This window comes from Aedes albopictus, chromosome 3, assembly GCF_035046485.1.
Source record: "Aedes albopictus strain Foshan chromosome 3, AalbF5, whole genome shotgun sequence".
In the NCBI taxonomy this organism is placed as follows: Eukaryota; Metazoa; Arthropoda; class Insecta; order Diptera; family Culicidae; genus Aedes; species Aedes albopictus.
This window is the reverse complement of record NC_085138.1, coordinates 199,270,113-199,290,469: the sequence shown is the minus strand read 5'-3', so window position 1 is coordinate 199,290,469 and position 20,357 is coordinate 199,270,113. Positions and strand designations below refer to the sequence as shown.

The 20,357-nt window shown below is 41.3% G+C and overlaps 2 protein-coding genes across 2 annotated transcripts in view; both read left to right on the top strand.

Annotated features, from left to right (window-relative positions):
• Positions 1 to 20,357, top strand: part of LOC109404436 (protein PALS1) — a 462,049-nt gene that overhangs the window by 103,368 nt on the left and 338,324 nt on the right. The window lies entirely within an intron of this gene.
• Positions 8,698 to 19,263, top strand: LOC134290532 (uncharacterized). The gene is made up of 2 exons (XM_062857689.1): positions 8,698 to 10,168; positions 17,468 to 19,263. The coding sequence occupies exons 1-2, from the start codon at positions 8,698 to 8,700 to the stop codon at positions 19,261 to 19,263; spliced, it is 3,267 nt and encodes a 1,088-aa protein (XP_062713673.1).

The window sequence follows — 20,357 nt, the reverse complement described above, 5'->3', positions numbered from 1 at the left end:
GAAACATTGCCACCAGGTGGTGGTAGTGTAAACTGGGCGATGGATTTTCACGAAAATTGTTCTAGGCGTTTCGTCTGTTTGTCTGTGGTATGTACCTCTCATGCATTTGTTGTTGTTGAAGTTACTCGCATTCTTCCGATCATAAAGTCTGTTCTCTAAGAGGAATTTTTTTTGCAGATAAACTAGACGTATACGCGTATATAAAACTTTTATTATACAGCTTTTGTCTTAAAAATAAGTTTAATTCCATTTTTCTTATAATCAACAACTTTTCAACACTATCATTTTTCACCAGTCACGTACAATAAAAAGTATGACCTAGAGTATGACACTCTCAATATTTTTGATCACAACACTGGATCGCGTCTAAGTTTCAAATAGATACTATATTAGTTATGAATAATCAAACAAAAATATCATGAAAACAACTTGTTTAATTCAGGCGGTAGCCTTTACAATAAAATCAGCATCAAAATATAATTCTCGACATAATTTACACAGAAAAAAAATTTTTTTGTTATTAAATGTAAAAATTGTGAAATGTTTAAAATGTCATAACTTTTTTGTTTATCAGTTTACCATCACCAAAATTTTATGGTAGATAGCTGATATAATAGGCCATTTCCCCTAAAAAAATGACGTTGGTAAAAAGATAGGGTTTTGAGATATTTGAGTTTTTGTGACAAAGATCATATTTTTTTATAGTAAAAAAAGAAATTTTTTACAGTGTATATTTTCTAAGGAATCGTCATTTAGTTATCTAACTTTGCTGAAAAATTCATAACAATCTAACAATCCGTTTTTGCTGTGCAGCTTTTAGAATATTTTTGATCTATTGTCGCATACACCCTTTTGAAAAGTTAGTCGTGAGTGAATATGAAGGTTTAATATCGAAAAATGGCGATTTAGATGAAATTGAAAAACTGTGCAAAGTTTCAGATATATTTGAAATGGTCGCTCAGGATCGACTGACAAGACTCCGTGGAATTCCTCCTTACAGTTTTCACATCTGTACATGTAACAGGCCATCCGACGACAAACTTCACATGGCGATGAAGAACTATTTCTGTCTCGATAGCCTCGGAGTAATGGCGTTGTGGTGATTCCATTTTCTGAAAATGGACAAAGACAAGGAACTGAACACGACTTAGCAAGCCAAGATCACGGAATACCCGTCAAAAGGATACATCAGGAAGCTCAGCGAAGAAGAACTGAATCAAAAGGTACCTCGCCGGTGGTACCTACCAGTTTTTCCCGTAACAAATCCAAATAAACCTGGAAAAGTGCGAATAGTATGGGATGCTGCAGCCAGCGCTCACGAGACGTCGCTCGATTCAGCACTATTAAAAGGTCTGAATCTACTATGTTCTCTTCTCGCGATTCTTTTGCAATTTCGGGAACGCCGAGCCGCCCTTACCGGTGATATTCGTGAGATGATTCACCAAGTACATACTGATCCGAGCAGAGGAACAGTGCCAGTGTTTATACTGGATCTACTGGATTCATTAGCGGTTTTAGACGTACAATACTTCGGTAAGTTAGCCCTCGAAGATATCGCATGTCTAGACCTTAATCCACGATGAATGTAACGCTAGAAGAAGGGCTCTCGCTACCACGCTGTGAGTACTGTTGAATCAAGATTGAACAAGTGTTCATATCCATATTATATTTTTTGGTGGCCACAAGTATTGATCAAAAATTCAAGTCAATCGGATTGAAATTGACTGACTTATAGCAACAAGCGCCCAAAATAGGTCTTCCTTCTTGAATGGTCCCAGACCCCACCTAACTCTTTAACATCGAGTTATAAATAACGCACCTTTGTAAATAACGCACCTAGAAGTGCGATAGAAATTCACTTCCTTTTTTTTTTATAAATGTAGGTAGAGTGTGGGTGTCTTCTACTAAGTTGTAGAAAAATCATTGTTGGATCATACACCCCCCCCCCCCCCCAACCTGTTGGGCTGTTGGGGCAATTAAGCCCCTGCGTCTATATATGACCCCAACGATGAAACTGAGCATAACAAATGTGTTCGAGGCCAGCGAGGTTGCCCCAGCAGCGGCGAAATAATCCGGTTCCAAAGGGAAAAAATAGCTTTATTGTATTAACTTTTTCCAAGAAATTTGAGGTATTTTTTTGTGTTTTACAAAAATGTTCTTTGTCAACCGTTTTCATTTTTTGCAATATTGCAAATAGCAACTTTTCTGTATTGTGAAGTTTTCTTATCGATTTGTACTGATGTCATGAAAATCCACCAATAATTGATTGGTTTATTAATGTTCAAAATCACTTTTCGTGACGCTCTCTAATTTTTCAAATTTTGAAATTACACCCAACTTCTAGTAAGACGAAATCATGCTTCACAAATAATTAAGAGAATTTGTTTTTGCACCAGTGCATTTCGTACCACTCTTCTGGCAATGCTTGCTTGCAAACATCTACAAAATCGTAATATGATTATAAGCATACAAAGAACTAATACCGAAGCATCATTGCTCTCCAGAATGCGATGCTTCGAAAAGCAGTACAGCGTTCGCATTTTCCCTACTAAAATCCCAAATATTCATTCGTTGTTGTGCTTTGCTATGAACCGGGAAATAATTCGATTTCAAATTAAGCTACTTTTAGAAGATCAACGATTACTTAATACTTCATGTAGCTGCAGTTTCGGAGATATCTTTGAAATTCGGGAATATGTAATAAGTAAGGCATTGGTAAATAATTCAAAAAAGTAATAGATTGAAATAATTTCCATCACGAGCAAATTTGACGTGCGGTAATGATGTTACCCGTGATTGTCGTTGCAAATCGAGTTTTTTGGTCGGCGAAACCTGCTGAAGACCCGCAGGCTGCAAACGAAGACAGAACACGCGTTGCCCAAGACTCTGATTCTTCCGGTCGCTTTGTACGGTCATTTGTATTTGTATTTGTATTTGTATTTGCTTATATCATCTGACCTTTGTAGTCTTAATGAATGTAGTGAATTGTCGATGTTGAGAGAAGTTGATCGGAGAGTCTTTGGAGTCTAAGCGAAGCGAATAAAACACGGTAGGCTGTGGTGGGCTGGGCACGTAGCTCGTATGCTTAACACAATATAAGCCCGTCAGCTTCGCGGAAGGCCCCGTATACGTTGAGGAGGATTTTAGGACTCTGAACATAGTCCACTCACGAGACGCTGTGTATCATAACAAGCTGCATGGTAGAAATAACGAAATGGCAACAATGCTCTTATTTCTTTGGAAATGCCTCAACTACACGTTACTCTGTCATTTTGTGACATACCGAATGTTAAATAATCAGAACTTGAATCAATCCAACATGTTCTTCAAAGTGTGCTTATTTACGTTGAATTTATCTAAAATACCTGCGTAGATCCAGCTTTGCAACAGCGCAAAATTTGTTCTACGAGCAAATGACGATTTCATCCGTAATTGCAATCAATGCAATGAAAACCGAATGGCGCGGCAACAACAACAGCGACGACGACGATGGAACTAATTTTATAGCCGAAGCGCAAATTTATTCTGAACGTGCTAAAACCGCGCAAATAAACACATCCAGCCTGTCCAACAGCTGCACCATTTTAGTAGTAATATGTTTCGTCGTACATTAGACTCGATGGTGCTTTGCTGTGAATTAGAGTTATCGCCCGACGGCTTCCTGGAACTCAGCTTACGTGAGATACGCGAGCCGTGGAATAAGGTGGATTGGAAATATATTCCATATAGTTGGCATAAACATTCAACATATTTTCAAGATTTTTCTTCTATGTAACTAATCATATTTATGAAAGAAATTTTGCCCTCAGGCGTTTCCAACGGCATTGTACGGCGTCACTTACTGTACAACTCTTAGCCAGCCTCTGTTTCTTTCTGTTATCATGCATTTTGTCTTGGGAAAGAAGTAAAGGAATTTTCCGTTATGCAAAGTACTTAAACTAATAAATAATTCCCTAGTAACCATTGGCACTATATTTTGCCACTTTTGGCACACAGGGCTATTAAGCGGCCAATATAGCATGTCAGCTCCTTGATAGCATTATATTCGCCTCCAGGTAATTAATAGTGCTCCGTGGTTACTTGGGACGAACGTTAAAATGCAGATAATGGATTAATCTCACTCACCTTCAGCTGAAAACCATTGTTCAATTACAACCCATTTTTTTTAGGATCTTAAATTCATCAGACAAAAATCACGTCAGCATCAAACGCACTTGTAGATTTCACGTGAATCATAAAAAAGCATTTCTCTGAAATCCATCTTTTCAACATTTCACACGAGTGGCTATTATGTTACAAAGTATCACTTTTTGTTCACATTTATCTCCTGATCCATGAAATTGGACAGAACCTGTAAAAGTTGCCCAACGACACCACATTTCACGGCACTTACCGGCCAACCTACCGAGAATGCGTACCGGGAGAGCACATTCGATTGAAACGTCCAAGTGTGGTGTCACGCAATAATCATACATCGGTCCCATCCAGCACAGCATCGATGTGTGATGGGCAATTCTCGGTATTCGGTTGAATAGGGGGACATGGCTGGTGCTCAGGCTCACTCCGGACCAGAGCATTGCATGTGCCTAGTAAACCCTACCAACTGTGTGTGCGGTACAATATCCATGGAATCATTTGTAGGTACAGCTGTTACATCATGCTGAGTACTCCTCCGGGGTTCGATCCGATTGTGTAGCAGCACTCGAAAGTCTGATCAATTTGCAAAGCACAACAATATCCTGCAAGGCAAATGTTTACTTTTACAAGATCTGAGTTTCGATTGCAATGCGAATGCTTGTTGCTGATAAAATGTCCCGAGTATCTGGTTTCTCTGGACGAACTGCTGTATGGTGGCCAGAAAAACGTACAGAAAGGATTCGGGCATTTCAAATTAATGTGTGCCATTGTGCCACGTTGTAATGCGGTCTACGAAAACAAAATTCAGAATTGAACATCAAATTTGTAAAATTGGTATTTGCTCGAAATGAAAACCGTTTATCGAAAATACATTCGATGTACACCATTTCTCTCATTAGAAATATACTTTTACTACAGCTATTAATATCCATTTCCCACTCCACGTGAAGCATACAGTAGAAGCAGTTCATTCAATCGTACCTCAATTTTTTAATATTTCTGACCTGGGATCGAATCGCACTCCCGACAAACTTACAAAGTCCCTTTGGCGGTTTTTTTTTTGAGAATTTCTTTGGAAATTACTTTGAATAGTTTTTTTTTAATTCCTTCATTCATTCCTTTGCTTCATCAATTCCTTGGATTTTTTTTTGAGAATCCTTTCCGATATTCTTTCGGCATAGAAAGGTCCTTCAGAAGTATTGTTCGGGACTCTACTTGGCAAATCACACCGATAGGAAGACGCAGTGTGGAATTTTCGGATTTTTGATGGAAGACGTTCGATCGTATTGCCGGTCAGAAGAATACTAACTTTTATTCTTCTATATAGTTCTAGTTGTATGTGTGAAAAAGAGCTATTAATTGAATATAAGAGGAAAGATGTGTAGGTACAATCGATAACTGCTAGCAAATTCTAATAATGGCAAAAGAGTACTATGTAGTTTTATTTCCAGGTGTCATATTATCGCGAACATGCCGACCCCCGTTGAAGAATTGTCGAGTTAGCATCCGGATGCAAAGTATAATTTATTGTGACGCCCTAAATGATCATAATCATCACTCTTTTACAGCATACTAGACTGCTGAATGTTAATATCTCCAAACTAGAGGGTCTTGCTCGGGATTTCCCGGGACAAAAATCCCGGGATATCCCGGATCTGAAAAATCCCGAGTCCCGGGATATTTTTCAGAAATTCCCGGGATTTCCCGAAAATAAAAAATTTGGCAATACTAAAACAAATCTTTTTACTTTGAAATCTTCTCTTTGTCAATGTTTCCTTTTTCCATCCAATTCTACGCTATCTATCAGGTATAGTTTATTTCTACTTAAATCAAGTTTAGATGAAAGTCCAACTAATTAAACCGACGATATTTTAGCTGAACTAATGTCATTCATTTTTCATTTTTTTTTTACTTATTCGTTCATTTGGAAGGCTCGGGCGCCACATGGGCATAACTGAGCCGAAATCTTTTGTTTATACATTGATTTTACATTTTACAATTTATTGCTGCCTTTCCATTTTTCATTTATGTGGCGTTACATTACAATTATAATCAAACTGAATCAACAGACAGAATGTCGGAATGTGAAATAAAATGATTTATTTTAAACTAGATTCAACAGCCCTGATCAATTGCTTGCACATTTACGTTTAAATTATGAGGAAAATACGCAGAATTTTCAAAAGAAAACGGATAAACAATCCCTAACCTCTGCAGGACTTTGACAATCTTTGAAATATTTGTTGACGATTTCATAAAGATATTCGTTGAGACATTTTGTTCTTAAGTCCAGGCGAAATTTTCTGCGGAGCTCATTTCAACAATCACTAGAGATAATGCAAGTGATAATTTTGACGAAATTTCTGAGAGAAATCAGTAATTTATTTACAAGAAGGAACAGCACACCGTTCTTAGATCTTCTGCAGAAATTTCTGTGATGATTTATGGTGAAAAACAGAGCGATATCGAATCGCAAAAAAAAAAATAAAGCGAATCGTACAATAAAATCGAAGAATATAATTTAATACCATATAATAGGAATAATAGAAATATAAAAGTTGTTGTAAAAACCACAAAAAAAAAACATCTGAAGAAATTGTTAAAGTTGTCATCCTGCCAAATAAATCGAAAAAAAAGATCAATGGTTTTTCGGGATGGAAATGTTAAAATGGAAATCATAAATAAATTTTCGAAATAATTTTAAAAGGATTTTTTTTTTTTGAAGATATTCATTTCAGTTTAACAAGAAGTTTGTTGAGAGGGTCTGTCTTGAATTATTCTGGATTTTTTCCACAGTTTCTTCAATGTATTTCACCAAAAAAACTAATCGAAACTCTAAAATGTTAACATGAATGTATATCCACATATAATTGAAATAGTCACACATTTTCTTAAAGAAAAAAAAACAAAATTCGCACACATAAAATTCCCACACAGAATTCATTCACTTCTCAGGTTATAATTTACTCTAGAAATATCATCAAGTTCTGTCAAAAAATTCCTTCGAATAAGTAAGGCAGAAGTTAACCTATAGCCCAAGTTAACCTATTTATTTGAAAATTTTCAAATACCTTTTAATGTCTCCAACTGCCCTCACACAATCAAATGTCTATGAAATATGTATTTTCTTTCGAATATAATGGTTATTAGTTGAATTTAATTAAAAGTGCGAAATCATGCGAAATCATGCCGCCAGTCCACTGCAACACGCCGCATCATGTTTTGGTCCGATCGAACCGGATCGTTTAGTTTATCATCGCTGCTGGCTGGAACGCATCGCGACTGGGCGTGATTGAGTGGAGTGACTGGCTTGGAGACAAAAACACACACCGCACAAAAAGTTGGAAAAAAGTTAAGCAAAGCGAAGAATGGACAATCAAAAGTGAAGTGATTAACTGCTATTGGACATTGGACTAAAGTGCAAGTGCTAGTGATTAATTAAGAATCATGCCGCCGAAGCGCACACCCGTGAAGAATATGAAGAATATGCGCCGCCAGCAACGACGACGCAGTGGAAGAGTTCGACGCGCTGGTGCACATGCGTGGCTCAGCAAAGGCGAAGCTGACACGCGTCAAGCACATGATGGATCAAATCGTAGAGGAGGAGATCACGCTGCCGCAGGTCAAGGTGCACCAGAAGAAAGTGGAAGCTGCCTACAAGGAGTTTTCGGACTACCATGAACGCATCATGGCGGTCTGCCCACCGAGCAAGAGACAGGATCAAGACTGTAAGTACCTTGAATTTGAAACGCTGTACGACGACATTTCCCTCGCTCTCGAAACATGGATCGAGATGCTGAGTCAAACGAATCGTAATCAACAACCGATTGTGGTTCAACCGTCGCTTCCTCGTGCCATTCCGCATTTCGATGGCAAATACGAGCAGTGGGAAAAATTCAAAGTCATGTTTAGGGACGTGGTCGACAGATCGAATGATCCGCCACGGATTAAGCTCTACCATTTGGAAAAGGCTCTGATTGGGGATGCAGCTGGCATAATTGATGCAAAGACCATCGCTGATGGCAATTATACCATGCATGGGAAATTTTAGCAGAAAGGTTTGAAGACAAGCGACGAATGGTTGATCATCACATCTCTGGGCTACTCAACATGAGGAAAATGTCGCAAGAAAGCCACTCTGAGTTAAGAGAGTTGGTCGATTCATGTGTTGGTCATGTCGAAAATTTGAAACATTAGGGTCTAGATTTTACTGGGGTATCAGATACAATCGTAACGCACATCCTATCCAATGCGTTGGACGATGAGACAAAGAAGTTGTGGGAATCCTCGGTCGCCCATGGGGAATTGCCTGAATACGGGGACACTGTCAAATTTCTGAAGGGTCGCATTTCCGTACTTGAACGTTGTCAAAAGTCCACTAGTGATAGCAAGGTCAAACAATCCGCGCGTGGTGCAGTCAAAGGACTCGTGTCCGGCAAGCAATCGTCGAACGTGAAGGTGAACGTGGTGTCATCAAGCAGCTGTGAATTCTGTGCAGGAGATCATCTGGCGTTCAAGTGCTCTATGTTCAACGGATTGTCGGCGGAGGATCGATAGAAGATGGTGCGTGATAAACAGGTGTGCTTCAATTGCTTGCGACTTGGTCACCGAAGCGGAGAATGCAAATCGAATAAGACGTGTTCGAAGTGCAAACGGAAGCATCACACGCTGCTCCATGTTGAAGGTGGCTCAGTGCTAAGTTCAGGTTCCAGCAATGCCAATGCAACAGATCAGCAGCAGGTTCCAAAGCAAGCGGCGCAGCCAGACAACGCAAATGTTCCGGGTAGCAGTGCACCTAACACCGTGGCTTCGAATGTGGTCGAGAAGCCAATTTCGCAAGTGCTGTTGCTGACTGCAATGGTAAATGTTTTGGACAAACATGGAAAACCGCAATCATGTCGCGCTCTTTTGGACAGTGGTTCGCAGGTCAACTTCATCTCGGAGGCGATGTTGGAAAAGCTGAAAGTGGATCGAGAAGAAATCGACATTCCAATCACCGGAATCAACAGTTTCAGATCCAGTGTTCGACAACGGGCGAAGGTGGAGGTTCACTCGAAACATAATGGTTTCAAGATGGAGTTGGATTGCTTGGTCTCGCCGAAGGTAACGGGGAACCTGCTGACCTTTGAGATTGACGCTGCTACATGGGACATTCCCGCTGGAATCCAGTTGGCAGACCCTACGTTCTTCCGTCCAGGACAAGTGGATTTGTTAATTGGAATGGAATGGTACGACGATGTGCTCAAGTCTGGTCGTCCGAAGCTGTCAGAAGATCTGCCCACGCTCCAAGATTCGCAATTTGGCTGGTTGATGGGTGGAAAATATGCTAGTGCTTTTTGTGGAACGACTGTGAACTCTAATGTGGCAACACCATCAAGTGACTCTTTAAACGAACTGATGCAAAAGTTTTGGGAAGTGGAAAGTGTTTCCAGTGAGAAGTGCGTGATGACTGAAGCTGAACAGTGTGAGCAACATTTCCAGTCTACGGTTCGTCGGAATGAAGATGGTCGATACGTGGTACAGTTTCCACTTCGGGAATCAATCAGTCAGCTTGGAGATTCGAGACCAATGGCGCTGAGGAGATTCTACGCACTGGAGGCAAAATTGCAGAAAAACCCGGACATTAGGAAGCAGTACGACGAATTCGTGGATGAATACGAGCAGCATGGACATTGCAAGGAAGTGCATGAAGCGGAAGATCCTGTTGGTTTGCAGAGATGGTATCTACCGCACCACGCGGTACTCAAGTCGTCGAATACGACTACCAAGTGTCGCGTCGTGTTTGACGCATCGGCAAAGGTTGGTGGCATGGCATTGAACGACGTGATGATGGTTGGTCCTACAATTCAACCTGATTTGCTGACGATCATTTTGAAATTTCGTATGTATCGGTATGTGCTAAGCGCTGACATCGCTAAGATGTATCGGCAAGTGTTGAAGGACAAGTGTCATACTCCGCTACAATGCATTTTCTACAGAAAGAAGCCCAAAGAGCCACTGCGAGTCTTGGAGCTTCAAACTATGACGTATGGTACAGCTGCAGCACCATTTCTGGCCATTCGTGCGCTGTATCAACTGGCAATCGACGAGGAAGCAGAATACACAGCGCAACATTTTTCTGTCTCAAGAGCAAACTTATGTGTCTCCGAAGTGTGTGGCATGGGCTGCTTTATGATTCATCCACATTTGATGTGTAACGCGATCTGCGTGTTATCCCCGAACTGACAGATGGATGTACACACATTCGTGCAGTCGCACGATGCGGCAGTCACCGTGCAGCAGCAACACCGTTCCACGTCCTCTTTGTTGGTGTGTCCATCAGCCGGTACGGACGCATCGGAAGTTACGGAAGTAATCCGCGTTGCAGCCATGCTGGGTGGTTCTCACTAGCGAGCGGTATTCCAGACTCCCACAATGGCGATCCTGCCAGGTTTTGTTGTTCCGTAGAGCAGCAAAACAAACTCGCGAAAGTTAAATCTGGTGAGAGCCACCCGGTAGATTCAAAATTCGCGATGGTGCCGAAACAAAGTTTTCATTTTGAGCAGGAAAGTGGAAAGTGGAGAAATTAAAGTAGGCCGCCTTTATGAGTGCTGTGTGTGTGTTTTCTTTTGTACCGTGGCCTTGATGATTGACGGAAACGACGGAAATGTTGGGTAAGTTGATGTTTTTTTTGGTTGTTTCTGGAACAGTGATCCGGCATTGAAGTTTGTTGACAAAAGGAGAGGAATATGTTACTCGGTTTAAGTTCGCCGATTTTGGGAACATGATGATTTTGGACGAGATTTTGGTGTCCGAGCCACTAGTCTAAGTGGGATCAGTGCAATTAGAAAGTAGTCATTTTTTGAGAGCAGTGGATGAGAATTTTCAATGTGTTGCGCAGCTTGCAACCAAGGTTTGGGGATGGCTGTCAAATAAGAACGAGCAGCCGTCTTGTTTTAAATATTTGGTCTGTTTGCTGCATGTATAGGGTTTTCGACCCCATTTCCGGCACCACAGGTAAACAAAATTGTTTATTAGCTAAATTCACAACGAAACGACCGTTTTCGTTCACCTCTTTCATCTGAATCAGATATCTTATTGCGTGAACTTATTAACAGTGATTGTTGTGAAGATTTTCTGCCGGAAAGTTGAGCGAGTTTACTGCACCTTTTCCAGTACCAATTCTCGGCACCAGTGCCGAACTTCCAGCAAAATCAAATGGGAAAACACTTCGGCACCCATCTTTGTGCTGACGAAGTGCAGTCGCCTGCGTGTGATAATTGTTTTAAGCACTTGTGCGGCTTCAGAGTGAACGTGTAGCTAATTGACTGTAGATCCCGTTGCGAAAATGTTGCGGGAGACGATAACCCACGGAAGTGGTTTTAGAAAATATGCGGTAAGAAATATTTTGATTTGTTTTTCTATGAGGTGCCGTGAATTGACGCGGGTGCCCAAGTAGTTCGAAACCATCGATGTACGATACATAATTGAAGAGGGCCGCTTTGTTCTTAGTTGTGAAGTTTGTATTTTCGACTAAGCTGATTTCTCCATGAGCGTTGTTTAGATCTACAAATGCTTCGTGGCATCGTAAGAACAACCCTGCTCACAGCAGAATGAACTGCAATGGTATTATTGTGTTTGTCTGATTATAGTCTGTTTAACGAAACGACAGCAGTGTTGATATTGATATTGACATTCACAGGCTATTGAGTTGTCAAAAAAATGTCTCACGAAACCTGATGCAGGCCTATCCAAAAAAAAACCTGACTGTACGGGAGAATTTTGAACACAAATCACTACCACACAGGCATTTGGATTGGCTTATGTCGCGGCCTCCTGTCAAGTTTTTGTTCATAAAATAAGCGATCAGGTAATACGAAACGTCTCGGAAAATGACTTTTTGAAACATAGATGAATTTTGAAAATATACATGAAGCCTGTCGAGACTTCGAAGCAGAATGCAGTGGTGTGTTTGCAGTTCTTTATAACTTGAATGCACCCTAGTTTACACTGTGAACTTGACGATTTAGCAAAGGTGAATCCTGACATTCATTTTCAGTGTCGCATGTTCGGTACCATGTAATATGTATAAATCAATGATGCAAATGCTCACCTCACTAGTGCTCATCACAACTCATCAACTGTATATTTATCGCATGCGATTGAACTGTGCACTGATCAGCGATGACCAGCAGCAAAGAGGTGGCAAAACGAACATGATGTATATCACAAACGATTTTGCACACATCTGACTATGCCGCCACACGCTCGCCCGAACAGCCGAACCATACCGAATAGGTTGGTTTGCGAAGCTACGGCATGAACGCTCGACACGCACACAGAAGCAACATTCGCATGTACCGATACCATACTAATAAAGCTTCCAGCCAACGATGCTTCGCGATAAGCTGTCGAAAAGCATCGAAAGCGATGAAAAGAGATGCTTGGCTAGAACGCAACGGCTCAACGGCGAAAAGGAAGAGTCAACTATGCTGATCAGTGTTGAGTCCGTTCGTGTGCTACTCGTATGGGAGGTTGATTGAATAAAGCGAGGATGGGTGAAAACGTATTCGTTGTCGAAAGCAAATCGCATCATTTCGCGAATGTTTTCATCAAATAGCAAGCTTGGTATAAATCACCTTAATCGTTGATCTTTTAAATTTTTGAGTGTTGCGGTGGCATTGAGGCTGTAACAGAAGGCACAGAGGGATACATAATTAAAGATGGCATTGTGTGTTTACTCTCTTTATGGACACGGCCAGTTCGTTCGGCATGTAGCCGTTTTTTTATGACTATCAACTGAATTGTCAAAGCATTAATGTTATTGAATAGTCAATAGAGATAAGTGACATTTCAACACACGAACACTAGCGCGAGTTTTTCCTCACACAAAAGTGTACGCAAATTTAAAGGCTATTCAAATTGCATATGAAAATATTACCCAATAAAATTGGGTAAAACGGCTAAATAATTATAAAACTAACGTCCGGGGTAAGAGTGCAAATGTTTTCCTCGCAGTTTCACAACTACATCTACAAAAAAGGCACGCATACATTTGAACGTGATTACCACTATAGTGGGTTGCCACGAGTTATCCTGTATTTATTAAAAATACGTTTTGGGTTGAGTACATTTACTACTAATGAATACTTTTGGATTGCCTTTTGAGGAAGATATTCGAATAGGATTGATCATTACAGTGACTTGCATAAAACGCGATAGAGTCGCGATAAACGCAATAAAACTCCAATTTTCAACTAAATTGAGAATATGATCTTTAGGGTGAGCTGACGAATTTAAATTTGAATTTGCGAAATTGGAAATGACTTCGTGGTTTTAGGATTGCAGATGTTGAAATTTTGCTTCTTATCAATGCATTGTGTTTGTTTCGGTTGCGTGGCGTGCAGTATCTGTAATGATTATTGTTTTTGAATTGGACATAACAGTTGAAATTGAACGTGTCGCCTTTGAACATCAGTACGTGATTGAAGTTCAGCAGTCAGTGATGTAGTAAGGTTTTCATCGTATGAGTTTCAGAGAGTGACGCTTGGGTTATAGAAACAATTACAAAGCAACGATGCTGGAGCCACTAAGCGTAGGTAGAGATGATTGTAATTTGATAAATGCAGGCACTGTTGTGAATACACTTCGGTAATAACTTTTTAAATGCATGAGGTGCCTAAGTTTGTGAAATTTCAATCTCTGTGAGATATGCCGCCATTCCTGAGCTCTATTCGAAGTTATTTGTTCTATGGAGAATGAGATGCTGTACAGGTTGACAATGGTAGATATGGTTGTCGCGAGGATCCCAGTTTAGCGGTTAGTGTGGCTTGTTTGTTACCATTTTGGCATATGTTTTGTAATGATAGTGCCGCCAGCTGATAGAGTGCACACTCCGATGGCTGTTTGGTATATTTCAGGAAAGGTTTGATGCGAATGCATGATGGGATGTTGCATGTTATTCGGAATGGCAATGCATGCAGAGTATTCTGTCTAGGCAACCACGTATGAAGAGATTCTGCATATTGTTCGGGATTATCATGTTTCGAACATATTATGTTCCTAAGAAATACGGATTCGCTTGCTGATCGAGATGATCAAGCATGAGTGACTGTTGCATGTTGTTCGGGATGACCATGCATTGAAGGTATTCTGTCTCAAAGGAAGCATTTCGTGTGTTGATCGGGATGACCACGCATGAAAGAGTATTGCATGTTGCTCGGGATGACCATGCATTCAAAGAATTCTGCCTATGAGTCAGCGGAAGTCGAATTTGCCTGTTGATCGGGATGACCACACATGAAAGAGTATTGCATGTTGCTCGGGATGACCATGCATTCAAAGAATTCTGCCTATGAGTCAGCGGAAGTCGAATTTGCGTGTTGATCGGGATGACCACGCATGAAAGGGTGTTGCATGTTGTTCGGGATGACCGTGCATTGAAGGTATTCTGTCTTAAAGGAAGCATTTCGTGTGTTGATCGGGACGACCACGCATAAAATGAGAAAGACGAATTTACGTGTTGAGCATGTTGCATGTTTGGAAAGGCCATGAACTGAAGATGATCTACCTCCGATGATTGTTCAGACCATGCATGAAATGATGTCCCGAGTGGCTGTGCATGAGAGGTATTCTGTTCGGGACGGCCACGCAAGAGAAGATCTAGCATGTTTGAAATAATTGCTTTGGAATGGCCAATCTTTTATCTAAGACCAAGTTTTGAACTTTGAAAGCTTTTAAGTTCTATGTTGTTAAATACATAATGAATGCCGAATGATGTTCATTTCATTTCAAGAGGTTTCATAACATATCACATTTCATCTGGACATGCGAAACGTTATCCTATGGCTATGTTTCAAGTGCAACAATACTGACAAGTTGAAACGTTCGTTGTATAAACATCGACAATGACAGGAATGTGATTGTCTCGAAGGAAAATTCAGATTTTTACGAGCTTAGTTTATTTGTTTATTTATCAATTACTATCAAAAGTCTGACTTATGCCCTAATGATCTTAGATCTACATAAAGTCAATTTAAAATTATTCCTAATTACTGCTCTTGACAAGTGAAAGTCGAAGCTAAGTCTAAGAAGACCACTAAGGGATTCGTAAGCGGCATGGTTCGTGCGACGGATAGAAATTTGCAGAAACCTGTGGTTTCGTAGAGCTCTACTCCGCACATGCAATTGGATATTGTTCAGCAAAACCGGACAATCGCTCCTTGATGTCAACACATCTGAGATGTACAGGGCACGGGCACACATTTCATACCGGCAAACAACACTCTGACTTGAGCGCACCAGAGAGCAATACAGCTGCTTTAGGAAATAGATGTAGGTGAATTCTTTCCCGACAGAAAGCAGAGGACGCTTTTTCGATAGCATACGATGTGTGCTGCTGAAGGGACGGCTTACTGTCCAGCTGAACGCCTAGATCTTAATACAGTTGCTTCTTTCAATGGAAGTCCCAAAGAGATAACGTAATTGAACAAAAAAAATATAGACAAATGCCGCATAGCGGTGAAGTCCACCAGAGTTTTTTTTTCGAGAGGGTTGTAGCGGCACACGTATTGGGGGTTGCCTTTATCCGGTTCTTGGCGCGCCACTCTGCAAAGTTGATAAGCTAATACCGGAGAAAGCGGCTTAGCAATCTAACTAATTTGAGAATAGGATAAGCGAGGAGCCTTCAATTTCTTATTAGCATCATTGAATTGTGTAGGAGTGATCAGTGGACCATGGTGGCTACCTCGAGGAGTCTCAGAACGAGCAGCAAAATGTGAGGTCACATCTCCTATTCTTACAGTGAGCTGACAGCCGCGAACTCAAGAGAGTTTAAAAATACTCATATTTAGGTGAGTTTCTCAGGGTGTGGCCGCAGAATCTGCGTTTTTATTGTAGGATTCTTTTTTCGTTTACTTGAAAACTCCAAAATTTGGATTTCGGCTTAGTTTGGTGTACGTATTTAAGGACAGACTTGTTAGAATCCCAAAATGGCCGCCACAATGGCCGACTTTGGGACCTACTCACGATTTCAAGGGCACAAATCTCTTCATAAACAAAACCAGCGTACCTGATATTTTTATTTGAAGCTTATTACAAGTGAGCAAGAACAGAATAATGAAATTCACTGTTGTTTGAAGCTTGCTTCTTGAGATTTGTGCGTCTGAAGTTCCTATGCACTATTGAAACGGAATTTCAAGACGTTTGTCCTTAAAATAAGAAATTGTCTTGAAACTGCTGTAAATCTATACTGGCCGTCCGACGGTATTGTGTAGTTGCTTGTTTTCTGTGTGTAGAATAACTGTGTACTGAATGTTCTATGCATAGGCAACGACTTCTTATGCATACTTAAGTATGTACCAGACATAGACATGTTGATTACAAAAGGGCGATTTCAAGATAAGTGTACAGCAGCGGATTTTTTTTTTTCATTTTTTTCATTGAGTAGAAGTGGGATGTGTGGCATGGGCTGCTTTATGATTCATCCACATTTGATGTGTAACGCGATCTGCGTGTTATCCCCGAACTGACAGATGGATGTACACACATTCGTGCAGTCGCACGATGCGGCAGTCACCGTGCAGCAGCAACACCGTTCCACGTCCTCTTTGTTGGTGTGTCCATCAGCCGGTACGGACGCATCGGAAGTTACGGAAGTAATCCGCGTTGCAGCCATGCTGGGTGGTTCTCACTAGCGAGCGGTATTCCAGACTCCCACACGAAGGATTTTGGGCCGCTGAATCCGAATCCGGGCTCAGATTTGCTCTAACACGTCACAATTTCGAGCTATACCTCAATTTATATGGCAAAATATGCGATTTTGGGCTTTTTTGACTGCAAGCCATTAAGCATGGAAATATTTTTGTTGAGCAATCAAAAGGTTAATTGGTAAATAAACATCTAAATTAACGACTCATGCAAAATATTTCGTTTTACCTAATCAAATTTGATAGATTTAAGCAATTTATGTTAGTATTAAAACTTGCATGCAACTTTTGGAGGGTGACTTGTATGGGAAATATCGTACCTAATATAAATCGCTTAAAACTATCAAATTCGGTTGGGTAAAACGAAATATTTTGCATGAGTCGTTAATTTAGATGTTAATTGACCACTTTATCCTTTGATTGCTTAAAAAATATTTTTCCATGCTTAATGGCTTGCATTTAAAAAAGCCCAAAATCGCATATTTTGCCCTATAAATTGAGGTATAGCTCAAAATTGTGACGTGTTGGAGCAAATCTGAGCCCGGATTCGGATTCAGCGGCCCAAAATCTGTCAGAGACACATAAGTTTGCTCTTGAGACAGACCAAAAGTTAATTTTTGTTACGCTGTGATATCCTTTGGCAGCGGAGCTGGTGAAGAAGATGTTCTACGTGGACAACGTACTTATTGGTGGAAACAATTTGGTAGAAGTGAGAGGCCTCCAACGAGAGTTGATTTCGCTACTGCAACGCGGAGGTTTTCATCTACACAAGTGGGCTGCAAACGGCGAACGACTCCTGGACTCTATTCCTGAGGAAGATCGAGATAAACTGGTGAAGATTGAAGACTCTAGTGCCAATGAGGTAATTAAGACCCTTGGGCTTATGTGGAATCCGGTCGGAGATGATTTTCTGTTTCGGGCACAATCTGACTGCAACAATCCAGCACCGACAAAACGGCAAGTTCTGTCAGTTATAGCAAGGCTTTTCGATCCCCTCGGCCTGTTGTCACCAGTAATCGTTCTCGCAAAGGTGTTGATGCAGAAGCTGTGGAAGAACAAGATGGATTGGGACGATCGGCTGGATGAAGAACTACTCGACGACTGGAGATATTTTTTGAACGCCCTGCCACTTGCAGAGGATTTCCGAGTTCCTCGGCGGGTAATTTCGGAGGAAGCGGCAAGGATTGAAATCCATGGATTTGCAGACGCGTCAAATACAGCCTACGGAGCATGCGTGTACCTTCGGTCGGTGCATTCCGATGGTACTGCGAGTTCGAGCTTAGTTACAAGCAAGTCAAAAGTCTGTTCCATAACGCCTATGTCCATCCCGCGCAAGGAGCTGATGGCAGCTCTACTCCTGCATCGATTGGTTAAGAAAGTGGTTGACGCAATGGAATTGAAACACGTTCCGGTTACTCTCTGGTCCGACAGCCAGGTGGTCATTGCGTGGCTAAACAAGCCGTTGGACTGCCTGCAAGTATTCGTGAGGAATCGTGTAGCCGAGATTACAAGCGAAAGTGAACATGTTTGGAAGTACGTTCGCTCTGCAGACAACCCAGCAGATATTGTATCGCGAGGCATGCCAGCGAAAGAGCTCGCGACTAGCAACCTATGGTGGAATAGACCGTTTTTCTTGTGCAGTGCAGCATATGAAGAAGTGATTCCTGCAGCTCTGGAAAATGGAGAGATTCCTGAACTGAAGCCGGCAGTATCTGTCAACGTAGCAACTGTATACGAGGAGCTTCCGATATTGACAAAGTTTGAGTCATTTTGGAAGACACAAAGGATTATCGCCTACGTTTTAAGGTTCATCAACAACTGCCGTAAGATTGGTGAACAAAGCACTGCAACGACGCCCACGATTTCTGAACTGAAGGAGGCAAACAAGCGGATCATCCAAGCGATCCAGAGGAGCGAACTTCAGGATGAAATCAATCGCCTGCAAGCGGGGGAGCCATGCAAGAGAATCGGCAATCTGAATCCTTTCATGGACGACGGATTACTACGAGTTGGAGGTAGAATTCGTCACAGCAAACTAGCATACGAGGTAAAGCATCAATGGATCGTTCCGGACAAGCACCCCGTAACGAGAAGACTCATCGCAGCGGTACATAGAGAAAACCTGCATGCTGGTCCGAGTAGCGTCATCACAGCCCTAAGAGAGCGCTACTGGATACTGAACGCCAGATCGACGGTACGAAAGGTGACGAGAAGTTGCATCACTTGCTTCAAATCAAGCCCGAAGCTTGCTGAGCAGTTCATGGGAGACTTGCCGTCGTATCGCATCACCGCTGCACCTACGTTTTTGAAAGTTGGAGTAGACTTCGCTGGACCTATCTACAGAAAGCAAACCAGCTCCAGTGAAAGGCTACATATGCGTATTTGTCTGTATGGTTTCGAAGGCAATGCACTTGGAAGTGGTGGAGAACCTATCCACTGAAGCGTTTTTGGCAGCACTACAAAGATTCGTATCCAGAAGAGGAGTACCCGAGGAAGTGTATAGCGACAACGGAACGAATTTCATCGGCGCGCGATCAGAGCTTCGTGAGTTGTACGAGCTCTTCAAGTCCGACCTAACCAACGGTAAGCTATCACAGTTCTGTCAAGTCAAGGAGATTAAGTGGACCACGATTCCCCCAAATGCGCCTCACTTTGGAGGGCTATGGGAGGCGGGTGTTAAAAGCGTGAAGTCTGTTCTGAAGAAAGTCTATCAGTCCGCCTCTCTGACAATAATGGAATTTGCGACCTTGCTGTGTCAAATCGAGGCTATTCTACAGGGTGTTCAATAAGTTCGGATACACCATATAACTTGAATTAATTTCACATCTGTAATTCAGATTTTCAAAGTAAATGTATTTATTGGAAGGTCATATAACACTGATCAAATATAGCATATGGTTTTGAATAAAGTCTTTTTCTACTTTTTTTTTATAAGCCTTAGATGTATCTAAAGTTTGTTAGCTCCGGCACGCTGGAATAATTTTCGATAAGTTGCTCAACCTACAGAAGTCTAAAACGTTGACTTTTGCGTTTACATCTCACTATACTAAATTAACCTTCGCGTACCCAACGTCTATTTCGGATGATTTTCGAATCTTGAATCAGCTATGAAAAAGGCATTTCCCAACCGATTTTTTTGAAGTCAATTGCATTCGCTCCAGGTTTGTCCAAATTGTCAAGGACTACTATACGGAACCGGTTCACCCATCCGTTCCGGAGTTATTCCAGATTCCGTTGGGGTCATGACCGGCCGGAAAATGACACATTAATGCATTTTACTCTGAATCTATAGTTATTTTGGAAATTTGCACATATTATACGCCAGGAATACATAAACTTTATTACTGCAAGGAACCATTGACTTGAAATGACACAATCAAGCAGTCTCATGAACCGGATATGTCCCGGGTGCCCCCAGGGATGTGGTCAAAGTGGACATTCTAGAAACATTGTCGAAATCATTCATGCGGCACCTCAAACTTTATGATTTGTCGAAACATGAAGTAAAATAGTCCTTCCACACTCCTAAGACTT

Bases quoted from the DNA above. Each gene is read 5' to 3' on its own strand.
- LOC134290532 (XM_062857689.1), top strand. From the start codon at position 8,698: ATGGTGCGTGATAAACAGGTGTGCTTCAATTGCTTGCGACTTGGTCAC. The intron at 10,169-17,467 runs GTACAGCTGCAG...ATCCTTTGGCAG, and splicing joins GCTTCAAACTATGACGTATG to CGGAGCTGGTGAAGAAGATG.